This window comes from Asparagus officinalis, chromosome 8, assembly GCF_001876935.1.
Source record: "Asparagus officinalis chromosome 8, Aspof.V1, whole genome shotgun sequence".
NCBI classification, from domain to species: Eukaryota; Viridiplantae; Streptophyta; class Magnoliopsida; order Asparagales; family Asparagaceae; genus Asparagus; species Asparagus officinalis.
Window position 1 is genome coordinate 26,156,158 of NC_033801.1, and position 21,664 is coordinate 26,177,821.

The 21,664-nt window shown below is 35.7% G+C and overlaps 1 protein-coding gene across 1 annotated transcript; it reads left to right on the top strand.

Moving 5' to 3' along the window:
- LOC109822656 lies at positions 7,220–10,764 on the top strand. The gene is made up of 4 exons (XM_020388888.1): positions 7,220–7,491; positions 7,627–7,732; positions 7,832–7,881; positions 10,452–10,764. Exons 1-3 carry the CDS (start codon positions 7,385–7,387, stop codon positions 7,844–7,846), a joined length of 228 nt encoding a protein of 75 aa, XP_020244477.1. The 5' UTR covers positions 7,220–7,384; the 3' UTR covers positions 7,847–7,881; positions 10,452–10,764.

Here is a 21,664-nt window from a genome sequence, read left to right on the forward strand (position 1 = left end):
AGGCTCGAGTCAGCAACGCCCAGCGAATATCCAAACTGTTTGGCCTCAACAATGGGCTGCCTATCCTCCGTGGGCCTGGACTCCTCAGAATTGGGCCTCTCCTCCTTGCCCACATCCCACCACACAATGGCAGGCCCGTCCTCCTCCTCCTTCTGGCAGACAAGGAATTCTTGGGCCGAATCCTCCTCAGGCCCACTATGCAGCAAGCCCAGCTCCCCCAACGAGCTATGCATCTACGGATATTGAAGCCGCCATGCACACTCTTGCTCTTAATCATCCGGATGATAATTGGTACATGGATACCGGTGCCACCTCTCATATGACCGCAAACCAAGGTACTCTCTCGTCTTATTTTAATTTGAGCAAAAATGATGACATTATTGTTGGCAATGGTCACACTATTCCAATTCTTGGTTATGGAAATGCCTCACTAATCCAGACAAAACCTCCCCTCACCCTTCATAATGTGTTGCATGCTCCTAAACTTATCAAAAATCTAATCTCTGTTCGAAAGTTTACTAGTGATAACAATGTTTCAGTTGAATTTGATCCTTTCGGGTTTTCTGTGAAGGATTTACAGACGGGGAGCCACCTAATGAGATGTGAGAGCACCGGCAATCTCTATCCATTCACCAAACTTCGAGCCACACCTTTTTCAGATTCACCTTCAGTTTTTACGGCCATCTCTTCCGACCTATGGCATTCACGCTTAGGCCATCCGGGAAAGGCTATTTTAAATTCTCTTCGTAGTAGCAATTTCATCTCATGTAATAAAGCCCGAAGTACTTTTTGCAATTCTTGTCCTCTTGGGAAACTCATTAAGTTGCCTTTCATTAATTCATGTTCTTTTACAACTATGCCTTTTGATATTGTTCACAGTGATTTATGGACCTCACCCGTCTTGAGCTCCTCCGGCCACCGTTACTATGCTTTCTTCCTTGATGATTATAGCAATTTCTTATGGACATTTCCTATCTCGAATAAGTCGCAGGTCCATTCGATCTTCTTAGCTTTTCGAGCGTACATTAAAACCCAATTTGAGAGAGAAATCAAGCAATTTCAATGCGATAATGGCTGTGAGTATGATAATGGTCCCTTTCAAAAATTCTGTGAATTAAATGGCATGCACTTTCGTTTCTCTTGCCCTCATACATCTTCCCAAAATGGAAAAGCGGAACGAAAAATAAAGTCAATTAATAACATCGTCCGCACCTTGCTTGCCCATTCCTCTATGCCACCCTCCTTTTGGCATCATGCACTTGCTATGGCAACTTACCTTCTCAACATTCTTCCCTCAAAGCTACTCAATTACTCTTCTCCTACTCAAATCCTTTATCATAAAACTCCTACCTATTCTCACCTTCGGGTCTTTGGGTGTTTATGTTATCCTTTATTTCCCTCCACCACAATACATAAATTGCAAGCCCGCTCTACACCTTGTGTTTTTTTAGGCTATCCATCGAATCACAGAGGATATAAATGCTATGACTTATCGAATAGGAAAATCATTATTTCCCGGCATGTAATATTTGATGAAACCCAATTTCCTTTTTCGAAAGTTCATACACCCTCATCCACCTCCTATGAATTTCTGGAAAATGGCCTGCATCCTCTTATTCTACATCAATTGCATGCCCCTACCACACCATCTGGCCCAATCTCTCCATCTGGGCCCTCCCAGCCGAGCCCAACCGGTGCTCCCATAACAGCTCCTGATCTCCCATTACCTAATACCATCAGCCCAATTGCCCAGCCTGCTCCTCCAGTCCAGCGAATGGCTACCCGCAGTCAGCACGGTAATACCATCAGCCCAATTGCCCAGCCTGCTCCTCCAGTCCAGCGAATGGCTACCCGCAGTCAGCACGGTATTACGAAACCAAACCGTAAATACCTTAATCTAAGTGCTACCACCCCCCTACCTCCATTTCTCCCATTCCTAAAAATCCAGTGAGTGCAATTAATGACCCAAATTGGAAGTTAGCCATGCAAGATGAAATTGATGCTCTAATTACAAATAAGACGTGGGAACTAGTACCTCGTCCATTGGATGTTAATGTTATTCGCTCTATGTGGATTTTTAGACATAAAAAGAAGTCTGATGGTTCTTTTGAGCGGCATAAAGCCCGTCTTGTAGGTGATGGTAGGTCTCAACAAGCTGGAGTTGACTGTGATGAGACATTTAGCCCGGTTGTCAAACCGGCCACTATTCGGACTGTACTCAGTATTGCTTTGTCCAAGTCTTGGCCCATTCATTAGTTGGATGTTAAAAATGCATTCTTGCATGGGCATCTGAATGAGATAGTTTACATGCATCAACCCATTGGCTTCAAGGATGACACCCGCCCTAATCATGTCTGTTTATTGAAGAAATCACTTTATGGCCTCAAACAAGCCCCACGGGCATGGTATCAACGGTTTGCGGATTATGTGGCCACTATTGGTTTCTCTCACAGTGCATCTGATCACTCTTTGTTTATCTATAAACATGGTCCTAACGTTGCCTACATTTTATTATATGTTGATGACATTATTCTCACAGCTTCTTCAGATGCTCTACGATTGTCCTTAATGTCTTTGCTTAGCTCCGAGTTCGCAATGAAAGACTTGGGACACTTGAGCTATTTCCTTGGTATTGCAGTCACTCGAAATGCACATGGTCTTTTTCTTTCACAAACAAATTATGCAACGGAGATACTTGAAAGAGCAGGCATGTCAAGTTGCAAACCATGTCCTACCCCTGTGGACACAAAAGGGAAACTTAGTACTTCAACCGACACCACTTATGAGGACCCGACTAAGTACTGTCGCCTAGCGGGAGCTTTACAATACCTCACTTTCACTAGGCCCGACATCTCTTATGCAGTTCAACAGGTATGCTTACACATGCATGATCCGAAAGTCGAGCACATGGATGCTCTCAAGCGTATTCTACGCTATGTCCAAGGTACGAAACACTTCGGTTTACATTTGTATAAGTCCTCCCTTGATTCTCTCATCTCTTATACGGATGCTGATTGGGGTGGATGCCCTGATACTCGACGCTCCACCTCGGGTTACTGTGTTTTTCTCGGTGACAATCTGATTTCTTGGTCGTCTAAACGACAACCTACACTATCAAAATCTAGTGCCGAGGCTGAATATCGAGGGGTTGCCAATGTTGTTTCTGAATCTTGTTGGATCCGTAACTTATTACTCGAGCTGCATCTTCCGGTCCACAAGGCAACCCTTGTCTATTGTGACAATGTGAGTGCGATATACCTCTCCGGAAATCCAGTCCAACATCAACGCACTAAGCACATTGAGATGGACATCCACTTTGTTCGTGAAAAAGTGAAACGTGGAGAAGTGCGTGTCCTTCATGTTCCGTCCCGATATCAGATTGCAGACATCTTCACCAAAGGCCTTCCGCGCGTACTATTTGATGATTTTCGGGACAGTCTCAGCGTCCGGCCACCTCCCGCTTCGACTGCGGGGGTGTAATAGAATATATGTAATTATTCTTGTGATATTGTAAATCAGTTATATTTGGTGTATATCGTCTATATTAGGTTAGCCAAATATTCGGTTATGTAAGTCAAAGATTATCCTAGATTATAGCCATAACCGTAGCCTAGATTATAGCATAGTACTGCTGTATATAATGCCCTTTGATCAATGAATACAATCAGGGGATTATCTTCCTTTATTCCAGATTTCTACCAAGGCATTCCTAATCAGGCTAAAATGTTCAAAAACAATAGAGAACTAAAACAAAAAGAATTCGTATCAAAATTAGCTTCTCAAATAAAAAGTAAAAAAAGAAGATTCACATACTTTAAAATAAGAATCAATCAACTTAGGAAAGGGGGATAAAGGATAAAGAAAAAAGTTTCTCTTCAAACAGATTTTATTAAGATATTTTTAATAGTGATGAAGATGACGGAGTCATGGAAAAATAACGAAGGAAGCAAGTTATACAGGAGAGCTCAAAATTAGCATTATCTTTTGTTTTATTTACAAAAATGACGGTGGTACAGGAGAGATTTTTCTGTTATATATGCCAAATCTATAGTGAGAGAGAAAAAATCGGAATTAATTATGATTTGATGCCATCGATACTTAAAAGTTAAGAGGTTGTTTGTGTTTGGTTCGTTTTTAAAAATAAGAAAATAGATAAGATGAGATGAGTTGGAGGTATATTATTGGGTGATGTGACACATACTTAAGGAAATCAATTTCTTGTTTTTTTTTGAGGAAATGGATGGAAAGGAAGGTTTAATGAGATGAGATGAGTTGTCATAATATTATTGGATGATGTGTGTGATTTTTAAAAATGAGATAAGATGAGATGTGATGAGTTGGATGATGTGACATATTTTTTATGTTTGGTTTATTTTTAAAGGTAAGAAAGGAGATGAAATGAGATGAGTTGGATGATAAAAATAATATTTTATTGGATGTTATGGGTGAGTTTTAGGGATGAAAATGGATAAAAATATTATTTTATTGATTTCCTTGTACCGATTTCTTTTTCTTTGATTTTAGGAAAACAACCAAACGGGCCCTAAAATCATACTCCCTTTAAAAGCACGAGTTCAGAAAATCTTTTTTAGACAAATATACCCCTTTATAGTTTGAACTACCTTATCTATAATCAAATTCTAATTTTCAATGTCAATCTTTCCCTTCACTATTTTAAATATTTTATTTATATCTTCATCTATTCTAATCATAATCATATCTTATCCCAATCCTATGTGAACCACGTTTAGCTTAACAATTTAAAAAACTAATATTAATAAAATATATAAAACATAAAAATGATATTAGTTTGTTAAGATAAAGAAATTACAAGTAGATAACATATTATAATACATGAAGTATTGCAAAAAACCCATAAAAAGTTTTAAAATTACAGAAAAGACCCTGAAAAGTTCAAAATTATAAAAATCATCCAAATGTCTCAAAACTTAAAATAAAAAACATGAAATAAAAAAATTAACATCAGTTTGCAAAGAATTTAAAATTTACAGTTAACACCTCAATGTCTCAAAAATTATAGAAACACCCTCAAAAGTTTAAATTACAGACAAGCACATTAAAATTCTAAAATTTTAAAACTTACAAACAACACAGATGAATTCAAGAGATTACCATGATACACCTAAAATTTTTAATATTTAAATTTTAATTTTTTAATTAACACCCTCAATATCTCAAAAATTATAAAAACACCTTCAAAAGTTTAAATTATAAAAAATCACCCTAAAATTCTAAAATTTGTAAATAACATAAGATGAATTCAAGATATTACCCTTAGACACCTAAAAAATTAAAATTTGCCGAAATTAACCTCAAAATTTTTAAAAAACTCCTTCAAAATTTAAAAATTATAAAAAAACTCTAAATTTTCAAAATTTTTAACTAGCACACATCAAATTCGTCGATGAGTAGACCGCTAAAATTTAATATTTTTCAAAATTAATCTATAGTTTTAATAATTACAAAAGACACCCTCAAAATTTTTGAGTTATAAGAAATATACTAACATTTAAAAAATTACCACCAACACATGAAACATAGAATTTACAATACCAAACTTAAAAAACATCCGGTTAATGGATAAAATTTTTAAAAATATTATAGATTAAAAATTATCGGCACTATATAAATTAAATTAATTTCATATAATTTTAGTAATAAGTTGGGGTAGCCAAAATACATTCGTAACATTAATTGATAAATGTTTAAATCCATAGAAATGATAAAACACTATAATATTATACCTTAGCATTATGTGATTTTAATTTAGCAACTTTAATCTTTGACGTTAATAATATTTATAGGGTAAAAGAATACAAGGAATTACATATGGAGAAACTATTAGAATATTTAGGGATAACTTTAAAAGAATTGAGTTATTTCCATTGCAAATGGGAAAGTGATGGAAATAAATCTAAAATTCAGAAAACGTCAATGAATCACTTGAATTGGCATTAACATAAGACATATCTATTAATGAAGCACTGAATGAGTTACATTAAAAAATAATTTAATAACTTTATCCTAATCAAAGAAAAAATCTCCATGGAAGACATAAGAAAAATTAGTAAGTATTCATAAATTCCATACTGTGTTCTTCAAATTAAATATTAATATTATAATCTAAGAGAAATTGGTAATGAATAATGCAGGTATTTAGTTTAGATCTTTATGGAAAATGACAGGGATAGAGCAAAGGTAATATTATTGAAATAACAGAAATTCTTATTGGATGCACATCAGAAGAATTCATTTTAGAGGAAAATAAAGAGATAGCTTCTAATTTATTTAAGTAATAAATTAGGAACACAAAGAATTTTATATATATGAAATTAATATTTATTCTCATTGAAATAGAAAAAAAAATCAAAGTCTATATTTTGAGCAGTTTGTGTTGAACATCATAAGTACATTTGACTTCTTTGTAAAGTTAAATGAGATGATAAAAAATTAACGAGCCTAGGAAAGATAGTAGCATAAAAAATACAAAATTAACCTGATATCACAATTGATGTAGATGATGAAGACAATACTCTAGAATTGCCCGAGAAATGATAAATGATAAACCTGAAGAAGGATTGATCTTAACTCAATAAAAAATAAAATAGAAGAAATAAAAAACAATATTTTCTGAATATTTTATAGAATAGTTTAATTATTTTGAGTGAAATTAGGAATCTTTAGAAAGGAGTTTCATGAATTTTTTTCAGTACTTTTATATTGTTATGTGGATGTTTTTATCATATAAAAGTATACTAGAGTTAGCATTAATCTTTAATTTATATTTTTTTATGAAGTCTATCAATGATTATGAATAAACTTCATATTCTCTTTTGCATCGTTTTAACATACTTTAAATCAATCATTTTGTCATATTGGTTTTAAATATTCACCTTCCTTGTATAATATTATTTTAATATTTTCACTTTGCAATTCTATACTTTCTCAAATAAAGCTTAGTTTCATATCGGTCAAAGAAAATATGAAAATTTAAATTATTTTTAAATTATATTTGTTTTTTGTCAGTTCAAATATCAACATGAAAATTTAAATAAGGTGTATCCCATTTAAACAAACATAAAAAAATAATTGTGATGTAAGAGTTTAAAGAAAAAAATGAACACAAAATGCCAAAAATACTTAATCATTGTATTAAATCACGTGCATTGCACGTATGTAAAAACTAGTAAAAAAAAAGCGTTTTTGCTCCCATTTCGCTTTCAATCCCGCGTCCTCCACGTCAAAATCCAAACTTTTATTATTCCATACGGATCATCAAAGCAACCAAATCTCCACCATCAAGTTTAAAAAATAAAAAAAAATCCATTTTCCGATCAAAATCGTAGAGCCTAGTCTGAAGAGAATGGCGCTGTGCTCGTGCTTCGGCCCGTCGAAGGCGGAGAGAAGAGAAGCGGAGCGGATCGAATCTGAAGAAGCCCGATCCAGAGCCGCCCAGGCCGCCCAAATGAGGTAATTAATTACCCCCTTACAGAACCCCAATCCTTCAATTTCTTTTTCTGGAATTCGTTATATTAGAAAATATTTTGGGTCTTGTTTTGGATGACTTTTCAAAAAAAAAAAAACTTTGGTTGTATACATTTGTAGGCAAGAGCAGTTTGAGAAATCGGCGATCGGGAAGGCGGCAAAAGCGCAGATGGCGGCGGCGGCCAAGCAATCCAGCGCTTCTCCTAAAGGAGAGCCCGTCCTCAAGGTGATTTTTTTATGGTTTGAAATCTCGTTAAGTTGTTAGCTTTGAGCTTGATTTTGATTAGAGACTTTACTGAATGAAGTTTTCTTTCTCTGGGTGCAGTGGCAAATGGGGTAACTGCTTAGACGCTTCGCGAGGTCGTGAATACTTGGGTAAGTCTCATCAATTCCTAGCTTTTTACAGGTGTTTATCCAATTGTGAACTCGGCTAGGGTAAGATTCTGATTAAAACTCGTTAAATCGGCGAAGAGAATACCATTTAAAGTTTAGAGATTGAACCAGTTTGCAAAATCAGCTGCCGCTGCTGAATAATTGTAAAGAGATATAGAGGCTTGAGACATTATCATAGGAATTGCATCCTCGAACGAGGGGAGCTATTGGCCTGTGCCAATCCACATTCTTAGTAGACAATTACATAAGGAAAGGGAATCACATGTTGGAGTCAAGTTTGTAGAATTCAATATTGTTAATTTGTCATCATAAAGCAAGAACCTTTTTTTTAAATAAAATAAAATCTATATTCCTGGCTTTTTATCTTATCTTTCCAATATCTAGTCTCTCTCTTATGCTATTCCTGTGTTGCCAGTTTGATAAATTGCTAGAATTCTATTGGTGTCTTGCTTTAGAGTTTATATGTACTTAAAAATCTCAAGTATGTTCAGAGCTCCAGTTAGAAACTTAACTAGAATCAAAGGGGCTGATCCCTTTTTATCGATTGCTCTGTGGATGGACTGGAGCTTTGGTTAGTATTAGTTGGCTCCTTTCATGGATTTGCTTGTTACTGTTATGATTCTCGGATGCAGTTATTCCGAAATTGAGAGATGGTGCCTCAGATATCTATTCTATTTATCATATTGAAACCCATTGAATTGTAGCTAAAAGATAGGTGAAAAATTAGGCATATAAGAAATTTGGCGTCCTCTTGAAAATAGGCATATAAAAATTTGTCATCATCCTTTCTGTTGTATCTCATTTCGAGTCGAAACCGGGTCATAACTCCTGGGACTTCCTACATTGACTTGCTTAAGTTGGCTTGTGTAACTTACAGGTAGTATTGATTAAGTTCCTGCAATTATGCTGTAGTCCTCAAAAGTGCCCAGAATATGCAGAGGAAAATGTGTTCTAGCCTTCTACGTTCAACTTCACGTGAAGAAATACACCCTAAAGAGGGAAAAGATGATAAATTTTGTCGTGTTTGCGAGTCATCCCTTAATACAAAATAAAGCAAACCGATAAAGATGAGTAACTGACAATTAAACATAATGTAAGAAGTTTCTCATGTGATTTTGATTAGAGACTTTACTGAATGAAGTTTTCTTCGCTGGGTGCAGTGGCAAATGGGGTAATTGCTTGGACAAATTCCTAGCTTTTGACAAATGTTTGTACAATTGTGAATTTGGCTAGGATTGTATACTGATTAAAACTCATTCAATCGGCAAAAAGAATACCGTTTAAAGTTTAGAGCTTGAACCAGTTTGCAAAATCAGCTGCCACTGCTGAATTATTGGAAATAGATATAGTGGCTTGAGACATTCTAGTTGGAATCAACACCCTTGACCACTATTGCCTGCGCCAATCCATGTTCTTGGTAGAAAGTTACATAAATAAGACGACAAATCATATGTAGGAGTCGAGCATGTAGAGTTTAAGATTATTAGTTACCATAAAGCAAGAAACTTTTATCTAAAATCTATATTCCTTGCTTTTGCCTTATTTTACCGATATCTGGCCTCTCTCCGTATGATATTGGTCAACTGGTATTTTGTTGTCTTGCTTTAAAAAATTATTATTTCAGCAAGATCTCAAGTATGTTTAAAGGTTAGTACGAAAGTCAACCAGAATCGAAGAGATTATCACTTTATGGATTGATCTTTTTGATGGACTGGCAAACATTTACTAGTAATACTTGGCTTCTGTTGATGGATTTACTCGGTACTGTTGGCAATTCTAGGAGCATGATTATTCTGTAGTTGAGAGATGGTGCCTAAGATATCTATTCTGCTTAGCATCTTGAAACTCATTAAAATAAATGTAATCAAAAGATAGGTTTAGGCGTAGAAATAATTTGCCATCCTCTTCTTTTCTGGTCTCTCTTTTAGAATGAGTACCAGTTTATAACTCCTAGTTCCTATATTGACATGCTTAAGTTTCCTTGCCTAACTTACTGGTAATATGGATTATTCCTGCAATCGAGTTGCAATACTCCCCAATTCGTGAGTCTAAGAAAAGAGTGAGGGTTAAAATATCATATGCCATGCAAACATGTTGTGGGTCCAACTTCAAGTGGCAAAGTACATCCTAAAAGACATGATAATTTTTTGTAGTAATTGTATTCTTCCCTTCCTCATGATAAGGGAAACAGATGAAAAGACATTACTGACAGTAAACATAGTTACAAGATGTTTTCTGGTGATTTACAGGATACTAGTGTGACAAGTTTAGGAATTAATTGCAATGTCTTTCTTAACTTTTTTCCTTCCTAGCTATCCATGCACAAAAATATTTATGTTTGAGGGCGTATACGCGAGCTTGCATGTAAATTATAGATCCAGAAATAGAGCTTGAGTATAGTCAAGATAGAATTGAATGATTGCTCCATTTTAACGTGTTTTTCTGCACCTCAATCATGTTTGAGTGGTGGGATCAATGACAAGCTTATACTGTGAACTTAACAGCTTCTTCACTCTAAAGCTCATTGTACCATCTTGCCTTCATATTCTCAGGTTCGGTGGTGATGCAGTTGGTCATAATGGGGTATGCTTTTCTACCTTAACAAATAACGACATCTTCGGGCAAAATGCTTTGACAATAGCATGTAATATCTTGTATCTTTGTGAATAACCCCCAGGTTTTCATTTGGTGTTTGCTTTTCTCATGTCGTTGCAATGAGAATTTGTGCATAAAAGTCACATTCTTGGTTGACCCAAGAATTCTGTAAATACCCAATAATCGTGGAAATGATATTTATGTTTCTATCAGTTACTTCCATGCGTCTCTGGGGAAATCTCTCCTGAAGGATGCTGTACGCTTGTTTTATTGTCGTGAAAAGCTTGATCAGTACCTCTATCAAGTCTCCTAGTGGTTTAAGGTCTCATTCTCTAATTCATTACGATCGTCACAGGTCCTTATAATTGTTTTGTTTGTTTTCATGGAAATTAACTTGACAACTGGATTTATGTTTTGATTGGTTTAGTAGAGCCTCACAAAACAAGTATTATGATGTTCTCAAAAATTTACATGAGCAGCTGCAATTGGATCAATCGGTGGTTGTTCAAGGTGACTCATATCTTTATCTATTGAAGAGATGTTTATGTAATCATGGTGACTCATATCTGTTGTACCTTTCATGTCAGGGAAACTGAAAATCCATCCACATTATACTTGTGGATTACTTTAAGGGGCTGTTTGGTTGGTTAAAAAAAAAGAAAATCTATTATTATAGGAAACCTATTTCCTATATAGGCTTTTTTCTTTTGTTTGGTTCACCTCCTAAAAGTAAGAAAAAAGAAGAGATGGAATGAGTTGTCATCATTTTATTGAAGAATGTAACACAATTTTAAGGAAACTCATTTCATGACTTTTTTTGAGGAAATTGATGGAAGACAAGTTTTAGTGATATCCTTATCTTTTTTTTTTTTTTTTTTGATTCTAGGAAATCAAATATCCTTTTTTTTTTTTTTTTTTTTTTTGATTCTAGGAAATCAACCAAACGGCGCCTAAAATAAAATAAATAATAAAAAATAAAAAATAAAAGAGAAAATTTGTGGATTGCCGCTGTAATCTTTGGTACTGGACTACTTAAAAATAATTCCTTATGTTTTCGATTATGTCCCCCTAGTTTTTCAAAGATGGTAGTTTCCTCCAGATATACAAGTTTACTAATTGATGACCAATGTTAAAACAAGGTTTTTAATGGTGATAGAGTACAGATAATATATTTATGGGTTAATTGCACTAGATCCCATGTATGGATGTTTTTGGACTTAATCCATATAGTTTTATTGTTGCAGAGAAAACCCCTAAGTTTAATGTTTTTGATATTTTTACCCTCAGATGGACTGACTAATTTCATCCTAGTATTATTTGCCAAATTTTCCTTGAGGATAGAAGAGTCAAAAAAAATTTAACCCATAGGGTCTATCTACAACATTGGAACTACAATGGTAGTAAATGCAAAACATCAATATTACAGGAGCTCTATGTGCTAAACAACCCTATGTTTATTAGGATACTAGATTTTGTGCACGTGCAATGCATCTTCGGCTCTACTTTGATAGTTTTTGCTCACTTATATCTCTAAACTTTAGCTTTGTGGTTATTTATTTTATTTGATGTTTGTTTGAATGGAATACACCGAATTTAAATTTTTATATTATTTGGACTAACATGAAACCAAGCTTGACTTAAGAAAGTATAGTGTTGCGATAGTAAAAAAGGAAGACGAATAATTAAAGCCAATAAGCCAAGATGATTGGTTAAAGATGAGCTAGAACGACTAAAGAGAATATAAAGTCTAATCTTAATCAATAATAAACTTCATAAAAATTAAAGATGAATGCTAACTTTAATACACTTTTATATGATAAAAACATCCACATAAACATATAAATGTACTAAAAAAGTTCATAAAAATCTTTTCTAAAGATTCCTAATTTTACTCAAAAATTAAATTATTCCATAAAATATTCAATAAATAGATATTTTATTGCTTTGATTTTATTTTATTTTTATTGAATTGATATCAATCCTTCTCCACGTTTATATTTTTCCTAAGAAATTTTAAAGTAATGTTTTCATTGCCTATATTGATTGTGACATCATGCTAGAGCTGGATATCTTGTGTTGTTATTTTTCTCTGTGCTCGTTCATCTTGTGTCTTCTTGTCTTACTTCACAAAAAAATTGAATATATTTTCGATGTTCAACACAAACTTCTAGGAACTTTGATTATTTTTATGTTTCAATGAGAATAAATGTTAGTTTTATATATATGAAGTTTTTATGTTCTTTATTTGTTACTTAAATAAGGTTAGGAGTTACCTCCTTTTTCTCTGTAATAAATTCTTTTATTGTGCCTCCAATAAGAGTTTCGGCTGCATCAAATGATGTTATATTTTCTCTATTCATGTTATTTTCCACAAGGATCTGAACGAAATAATTACATTTTTTATTGTTAATTTAACTTAGATTATAACATTAATATTTGACTTTGATATGTTTATTTCATGAAGAATGAATATTACTTAACACTGGTACTATATTGTTGGTGATTTTGTGATGTTTATCATTTGGACACTCTTATTAACATCTCTATCCACCTTCTTGTTGTAGCATTTGCAAGCATAGAATCATGGCTCAACTCTATTGTAAATATATTTGCATTATAGGTGCAATAGCATGTCCGTATATTGGTAAACTATTTTTAGATTTAACTGTGTGAATTTTAGAGTAGGTCTTGTAAGATCATACCTCTTTTTGAATGTTGTAATGATTGCATATATCAGTAATTTGAACTTGTGTTGCATTTATAAAGGGCCTTGATGAAGATGTTTTTATCTTGCCAGCTTGTTCTGAATGAGCCATGCATATTAGCTTTAAAATGTAATATTTTTCTTTATCATGCTATGGACATCGCTTGGTTTACTTATTATTCTCTCATTTCTTCAGTAAGTTGTATCTTTTAGGTTGATATGTATTGTTAACGCAATTTATGATAACATGCATATCTCCCCCAATAAATTTAAGATAGATATAAGGTAAATTTTATGTTTAGTGATCTTTAATAAGAATTTTAGTAATAAAATATGTTACCTTCATATTTAAAAATCTTGATATCTAATAGTGCTATTGCATGCTTGTCTTTGGTTATGTCTTCGAGAATTAATCATGGTAGTGATATCCCCAAATAAAGTTACACGCAAAGTCATGCCACTATATAGGAAAAAGAAAATGTTGATTTTAATTTTTTTACTTATAAATAAGTATCATGTGTATATATTTTTTCCATTATAGTGATTTTCCTCCTCTTATTTGGCTTGTTATTGTTAGTGTAGAAGAAAACTTTTACTTTAATAGATAAAACCCTAATCAATCCCAAGATTGTTTATGTCAAACTATTGAGATAATTAAGAAGATGCGGAACCATACTTGAATCCATGGAGTAGGATGTGATTCTTGAGTTTTTGAGATGGAAAATTAGAAAGAGATTCTACATAGATATTTGGATAACCACAACCTACTTATAACTGAATCAGTTATTCATAATTATCAATTCAGTCCATCATAGAATTAACAATTATATTTTGGTCTCTCCACATAAGAGGCTCATATTTCTAATTATGCATTAAAAGCTCAAACCCTAAATTAGGTCACTTTAACGGTCTAACCTTGATTGATAGCTCATAATACATATCTATTTAATAAATTGGTTCATATATTGGATTCAAATTCAACAATCTCTCACTTGGGTCATATATGTTACTACATAAATATGAATTATGATATAACCTTATGAGCTCATGAATTTTACTATCAATCAATATGCATCCTTATCAATATCGTCTATTAGGTATATTAACATAGGATCAAAGTGATCTTCATTGCATTTATCACAACTAGACCCATCAATGGTCATGTATATCAATACAATCAATAACACAGATCAAGTATGGATGTGTAGCATAGAAATTTCATGTAGTGTGATCTTAACATGCCTATTTCCAACTGGTCCATCTTAAAATCTTAGTGAGATCGAACCATCCCAAAAAACAGAGTGAATATGAACTGAATACTTTATACTGCAGTAAATAACCATATAATATCCATAAAATCATAACAAATGTGTCAACAAATAAAAGCATCTAAAATACAAACTCTCACTAAAATGACATATCCTGAAGAGATAAAATACTCATATGAGCAGTGTGCTCATGAAAGACATTAGGTGGTAATCCCTTAGTCAGTGGATCCGCAATCATGGAGTTTGTCTCAAAGTGCTTTGTAGACAGAAGTCCACTCTGAACTCTTTCTTTAAAAACTAAGAACTTAATGTCTATATGCTTCGACTTCGTCGAGCTCCTGTGATTATTGGAATACAACACCGCTGACTTATCGTCACAAAATAATTTAAGTGGCCTTTCAATGTCATCCACAATTTGCAGCCCAGTGATTAAATTATGCAGCCATGTTTCATGATTAGAAGCCTCATAACATACTACAAACTCAGCGGCTATGGTGGATAAAATTATGAGTGTCTGCTTAGCACTCTTCCAAGAGATAGCTCCTCTAGCAAGCAAGTAGATATAGCCTGAAGTAGATTTCACAACAATCTTTTCATCGATGTCCTGGAAGCCTTGGGGGTCATATCACCCAAAACTTGGAAAGAGTTAAAACTGCACGGTGAACAGGCCAAACGTTTTCTCAAAAGAAAGAAAGCCGAAAGAGACCAACCGACGACTAAAACACCTGCAACTACTGTCGACATTCATCAACAACAACCTTGGAGGCAACAAGAGACTCTTAATCCGAAGTTCCAGGAGGGGTATTCTTTCGAATATGATGAAGTTGCAGCCATCTTCAAGTACCTCATCGCCAACAACAAAATCAAGCTACCACCGATTACAAATCAGGAGGAAGCAAACAAGATTTTAGATCCGAAGTACTGTGCATATCACAGGAGGGTTCATCACCCCACCAATGCTTGTATTACTCTAAAAAATAGCATTCAAGCCTTGGTTGATGTCGGTATCATGACGGCAAAATAATCCAAATGAGAACAAAATCCTCCAACAGGTATATAAGGTTAAACTGCTCTCATACTCCAACGGGTATACGAGTATAAACTGTTTCCCCAACCTCCAACGGGTATATGAGGATAAACTACTTTCTTTATTTCTAACGTGAAGTTCCTGAAGAATATTACACATAATATTCTTAAGGATAACCCAATATCGAAGGATTGTCCAAGTCTACGCCTAACACACGTTGTCGGGTAGCATATTCCCTTAACAATGGTAAAGTCTATGTATTCAATATCATAGCACTAAGTCTAAGAGAGTTAACTCTTTTAGCACAATGTTACATGCGGAACGGACTTAGATAATCTGCATGCTAGCCCAACTCAAACGGTAGTCGGTAGAGGTCTATCAAATCCGTTGATGGCTAAGGGTTTGTCCAAAATCCTATAAGTACGATAGTCACTGACGCACCAACTTTATCAGTTGGTCTCGTGACTTAAGCACCCAGGACAACATTAATTCTAGCCGAAGCCTTCATGAGGAACCTTTAAAGCATTCACAATAATAGCCATATCAGCTCTAATAGCTGGTCCTACAACCAAAACCCCCTTATAGTTAAGTAAATAACCAGCGGAACGTAAGGGTAACATCCGTACCTGCAGATGAACCAGGATTAACGGTTGGTCTTGCAACCTCTACACTTGGGTCTGCCACCGTTACAACGTCGGTCGAGCTTAAACTATGTAGACTCAGTAAACGTACAAGAATAAACCGTGTTAACGCCGGATTACGCGCTACAATGAAGGTCAATGCCGATCAACACATCGATAGATTCGCCGAAATAAGGCTCAGAAAAATTTCAGGTCAAAGGATAATCCCCGGGAGTTCAATCGTGATTCAGATACGAATTCCTGACGAAGATGATCAGTTCAACGTCGATCCAATGACACGAGCTAATTCAGAAACCAACATTCCAGTTCCAATTCAAGATTTCGACAACGGTCAGACGATAAACGCCGCATCGGAAGAATTTTAGCTATTCGACAAAATACTGAATAGACTGAAAGATGAAGAAGTCTAAGAATTGAAGGTTAGGCCTATCATATCCAAAGTATTCTAGGCTCCTCTATAAAAGAATGAGCCTGAAACACTTTGGAGGGGGTATCTGTAGACGTTAAAATTTGCATATAGGTTCACGCACGTAGTTTGAAACGGAGAGAAGGCGATAAACGCTATTATCCGAGTCAGAGAGGATTATCCAAGTCAAAGAGGATCATCCAATGCTGTAAAAAAACGAAGGAATGCACGTGAAACATCAAAACATGTGAAACGACGAAGCAAATACAATTAGGAGGGCTCAAGGTGGCTTGCACATGTGCGGTCACTCTAGAGTGACCCTCACGAATAAGTAAAATTTTAACCATGATGGGATTTGAATCCGAAAAACCTTAAAAGATAAAAGTTGTAGCTCTCTTCTTCAGCTTTCTAACAAATCTTGAATCACTTCATTTCTGAGGTCGGATGTGAGAATTAAAGCCAAACAACCGAAGACAGTACAAACTGTCTCGGAGAATCCGAGTCACCTCAAAGTGACTCAGAAATTCCGAGTCACTTCGAAGTGACTCGCGGCCAGGTCAGCTCCTGACATGTTTTCTAATAAGATTGGCTTCTAGAACTCCTTGGGATCATCCATAAACATGTGGGGTTATCCTTAAACGTGTGGAAGTTGTTACACAACCGAAACTCACCTAAACGAATAATAACGGTTGTTCTTCGATTCTATCCACAAACACGGTATTTAAAATCTATAAATACACCTCTAGCACCCTCATAAAGGCAGATCTGAAGGGAGCCACGAATTTCAAAGGAGCTAGGGCGAGGTTCTGATGAATTTGAGAGAGGCTAGCGAGATCTTGGCGAATTCCTATGCATAAAGAGTGGATTTCAAGAGATCTGAAGCTCGTTCCACCATTCCTTAATATCAGACTTTGTTTTGATCTCGAGAAGAGTAGTAATCTCACTTTGTTAAGATTATTTACTTCTGTGATTGTGTCCTTTGCGAAACAAGGGCATTGATCTTTTATTCTGATCAACCGTATCTGATCCGCGGTGGTCCAAGGATAAATCCCGACACAAGCAAAGATCCCATGCAAGCAGCGGGTGATAAACGTCCTCTGTGTATTTCTAGAGACTTGTATTTTTATTTTTTTATTCGTGTAAGAAACGTCTTATAAAAGACTTAACTCTTTTAAACTTGTTGTAAACGATTAAAGTTGTAATGAGTTCCATGAATAAACCAACTTTTGACGCAAACACCAGCAAAATTGAAGTCAGAATATCCAATGATCTCTAACTGGTCCGCCTCCGATGCGTGAGCATGTATTCTTTTATTTTCTGCAAATGCCTCAAGACTCTCTTGGCTGCTTTCCAATGTCCCAATCCGGATTTACTTAAGTATATGCCCAACATTCCAACCACGTACACAATATCAGGGTGCGTATACACTTGAGCATATATTAGACTCTTTACTGCTGCCGCAAAAGGAATCTGCTGCATCTCCTTAATCTCAAAATCATTCTTGTGGCATTGATTGAGACTGAATTTATCTCTCTTAGCTATAGGGGTGTGTAATGACCATGAATTTTCGATACTGGTGAAAATAATTTTTTTTGGTATTTTAAAATATTCAATTATTATTTTTAAAAGAGTATTTGTACTTTCTCCATTTTCTAGAATTTTCTACGATTTAAAAGTCTAATCTTATAATTATTTAAATGATTTTAATGTTTATAAATTAACTTGGTGTAGTAAAAACTTTTGAAATAATATCTGTTGTGTTATTGTTATTATTATGTATTATTTGTAAATTAATTTCCTTAATTATTCATTTTTTAAATTATTAATTATATTTAATATATACGTTTAAACCCTAACCCTAGCCCTAACCCTATATATGTATTTATTTTTCCTCTTCTTTTTTTCATATGAATACCCGCAGCGCCTCTTCTTTCTTCTTCTCTCACCTCCCTCTTCCTCCCCTCTTCCCAAATCCCCCACGTCGCCGCCCAACTCCAAGCGCCGCCAGCCGCCCCAGCCCCATAACAACCGGCACACCATCAGATCCGACAGCCCACTCCGGCCTCCTCCTCTCAGCGCCTCCGGCGCCTCTGCCACGCGCCTCAGTCCCCATCACCTACCTTGCCACCACCACCGCCGTTCTCCTCCTCTCTCGTTCGACGCTACTCAGCCCAAGCCAAGCTCCTCTGACCAGCAACGACCCCCTCTCCAGATCACCGATGCCTGAACCAGCTGCCTCCGACACCAGCTGACCACCGCCAGCTCCTCCAATTCTCACGCCTGCGCGACTCTAGCCGCAACTTCGCCGTTCCACCACCCTACACCCTCGTCATCACCCGACGACCACCACCATCTCTACCACCCGATAACTGCTACTGCGAGCCCCTCAAACCCGTCTCGTTCCCCTTCAGACCTGTCAGCTCCCCTCTTCCTCTCCTCTCCAACTCCTACCCAGCCGCTCAACGCTCAGCTCCATCGCGGCTATGCCTCCCACACTCGTCGCCATCGTCTCTATCGTCGTATCTTAGCAGTAGCCTCGCCCACAGCCCCACAGCTCTGCACCCCCATTGCCCAACTCCGACAGTCCTCAACCGTCGTCGTCGCCTCATCCGCGGGCCGTAGTCTCGCACGTCAGCGTCGACTCGTTCGACGAAACCCCGAGGCAAGATCCCAAACCTTAATTATTTTTATTTTAATTCTTAGTTTTATCGTAAATTAATTATGTGCAAGATCCCTCTTGCTCATCGATTTGTCATTTCAATATTCATATCTGTTATTAATTGATTACATAGATTAGTTTGTGTATAAATATCTGTGTCGGATTGATTGATGATTAATATTACATAAATTATAGTAATATGATAAATGATATTTCAGAATAATTATAATAAATTCTGAGGATTTATTCGACAAAAGAATCATATTTTTTTATAATTATAATGATTTAAAAGAATTTATTTTGAAAAAAGGAATTATTTATTTTGAATTAAATTAATTTATAATCCTGTGTTTTATGGTTGTAGACCACGAAATTTCATGTGTAAAACAATCATAGATTTTAATTTCCTTTTCGATCATAGTTATATTAGATGTTACCTAGTTGTTGATACTTTTATGAGTAGTTTAGAGGTTCGAATAACAAGATATTGATGAAATCGGCTTGCATGCATAATTATATTGTTCATAATTACTATTCATGTTTTGCGATCTTATTTAATGTATTTGACATGTCATAATGTTATTGCATAGAATCAGTTAGACCTATTTATTATTTCTTGTTGTGTTTGAGAACCCTTACTAGTTCATGACTTAGGGGCCTCGTGCGTCATGAACAGACTTAGTGACATGTGTGAGTGTGTTGACTGAATTTAGGAGGTGGACAAGAAATCTAGTGTGGATTATGATGTTGACTTAGAAAAGCAAGAAGAGTTGGGATGGGAAAGTCTTTGTTCATGTGATCGGATGTGACTGTTGATGTATCTTCTAGGCTCGCACCAGTGGTTAGTGTCGCCACTAGGTTGTTTTGTAGGGCCAAAGTGAAGTGTGTACATCACTTTGGTCAGTGGGAATTTAATTCGTCACCAAGTTTTTCTTGAGTTTGGACCAGGCAGAAAACGGTTTGCGTGTAGTCCTCTGGCTGCATGTGTAGCGGGATTAGATACACGTAGGAGATTTGTGAACAGTCAGTTATCCGGTAATATGAACGTTGACTCTATGTGAGATGCGAACCAGTGACCTGTTATAGGATGATAAGTTGTATGACCTAGATTACCGGTTGATTTTAGATTCTTTTGAATGTTATACTCTAGTGGTGGATTGCATCTAGCTTATTAGTATTCTAGCTGTATGTTTCTATTCATTATTATTGTTTTTGGTCATTCGACCATTTCTATTTTCTTTTGTGGGGTCTTGTCGTGTGCTATGCACACTGACGTACACCTATTTTCTATGGTGTACGTCAGATTTAGAGGAATGACAGGTCCAACTTGGAGATACGCCAGAGCCCGAGTATTCTCAGCAGGAGTGCTTTGCAGACAGAGCAGAAGAAGAAGTCGAAGCCTAGTTTTTCTTTTATTAGTTGATGGTCTTAGTTTACTTTTGCAATATTTCCTTTCTATTTCCGTTGGACGTTATATTTTTATATTTCTCCAGTATTTAGTTGTCCAGTTTTGTATAAGGGCATGTTGACCCAAACTTTATGTCTTGGATGATATTTCTTTTATGATATGGATCATTTTGTTCTGAGTTTATCTATTATATTCTTGCTAACTGTGATCGGGGACCTGTGATTTTGCATTTATTTCTTGACGCTTAGCGTATTAGATTAAGTAGAAAGAGTCTAGTACTTATTTTTCCTCCGTCTAATACATTACGAGCTTGTTCACGTACTGGTTCCCGGTATTTTGGGAAGCGGGGCGTGACAGGGTGTCACCTAGCTTATAATTTTACATGCCAAACCTTTTAATTGTGATAACCCAAATATACCCCGAGAGCAATCCTGGTGCATCTGCATGCCCTATACAAAAGAGACGTCCCAAAATCTTTCTTCTTCATTTTTTTAGAGAAATCTCTTGGTTTCGTGCAATAAGCATATATCATTGCTGGAAAGCAATATGTCATCAAGATATAATATAATAATTCTAAGTTTTTGGCTAGATATATATATAAAGAAAAGAAAAGGGGCTTTTATGCAAAATTGTTAGAGGGTTCTAATAACAAATAAGGATTCTTATAAATTGTAAAAACCCTACCCTAGTTCCTTCATCATACTTTCGTCAGCCTACTCCTTCTCCTTCCTCTAGTAATTGTTTTGCCGCACAACAACAAAAAAGAAAAAAAAAGAAAACTGATCTGATCTATTTTGAAGGAGGGTAGGTCAGGATTGTTACATAAAAAACCAATTAATCCAGATGAGGATGGTTGCGGGTGATGAAGGATGATAGAGGACTCGCTCCCTTCTTCGACTTTATACTTATATCTTGAACGAGGATTTGATGTCCACACTACACAGACAAGAAGAACCCGTGAGAGGGCGGGGACCGGTTCCCCCGTGATTCCTCCGACGGTCAAGTTAGTTAATGAACTTAAGCTCGAGCGGAGTTTAGAACTGTATGTTCTTATGCT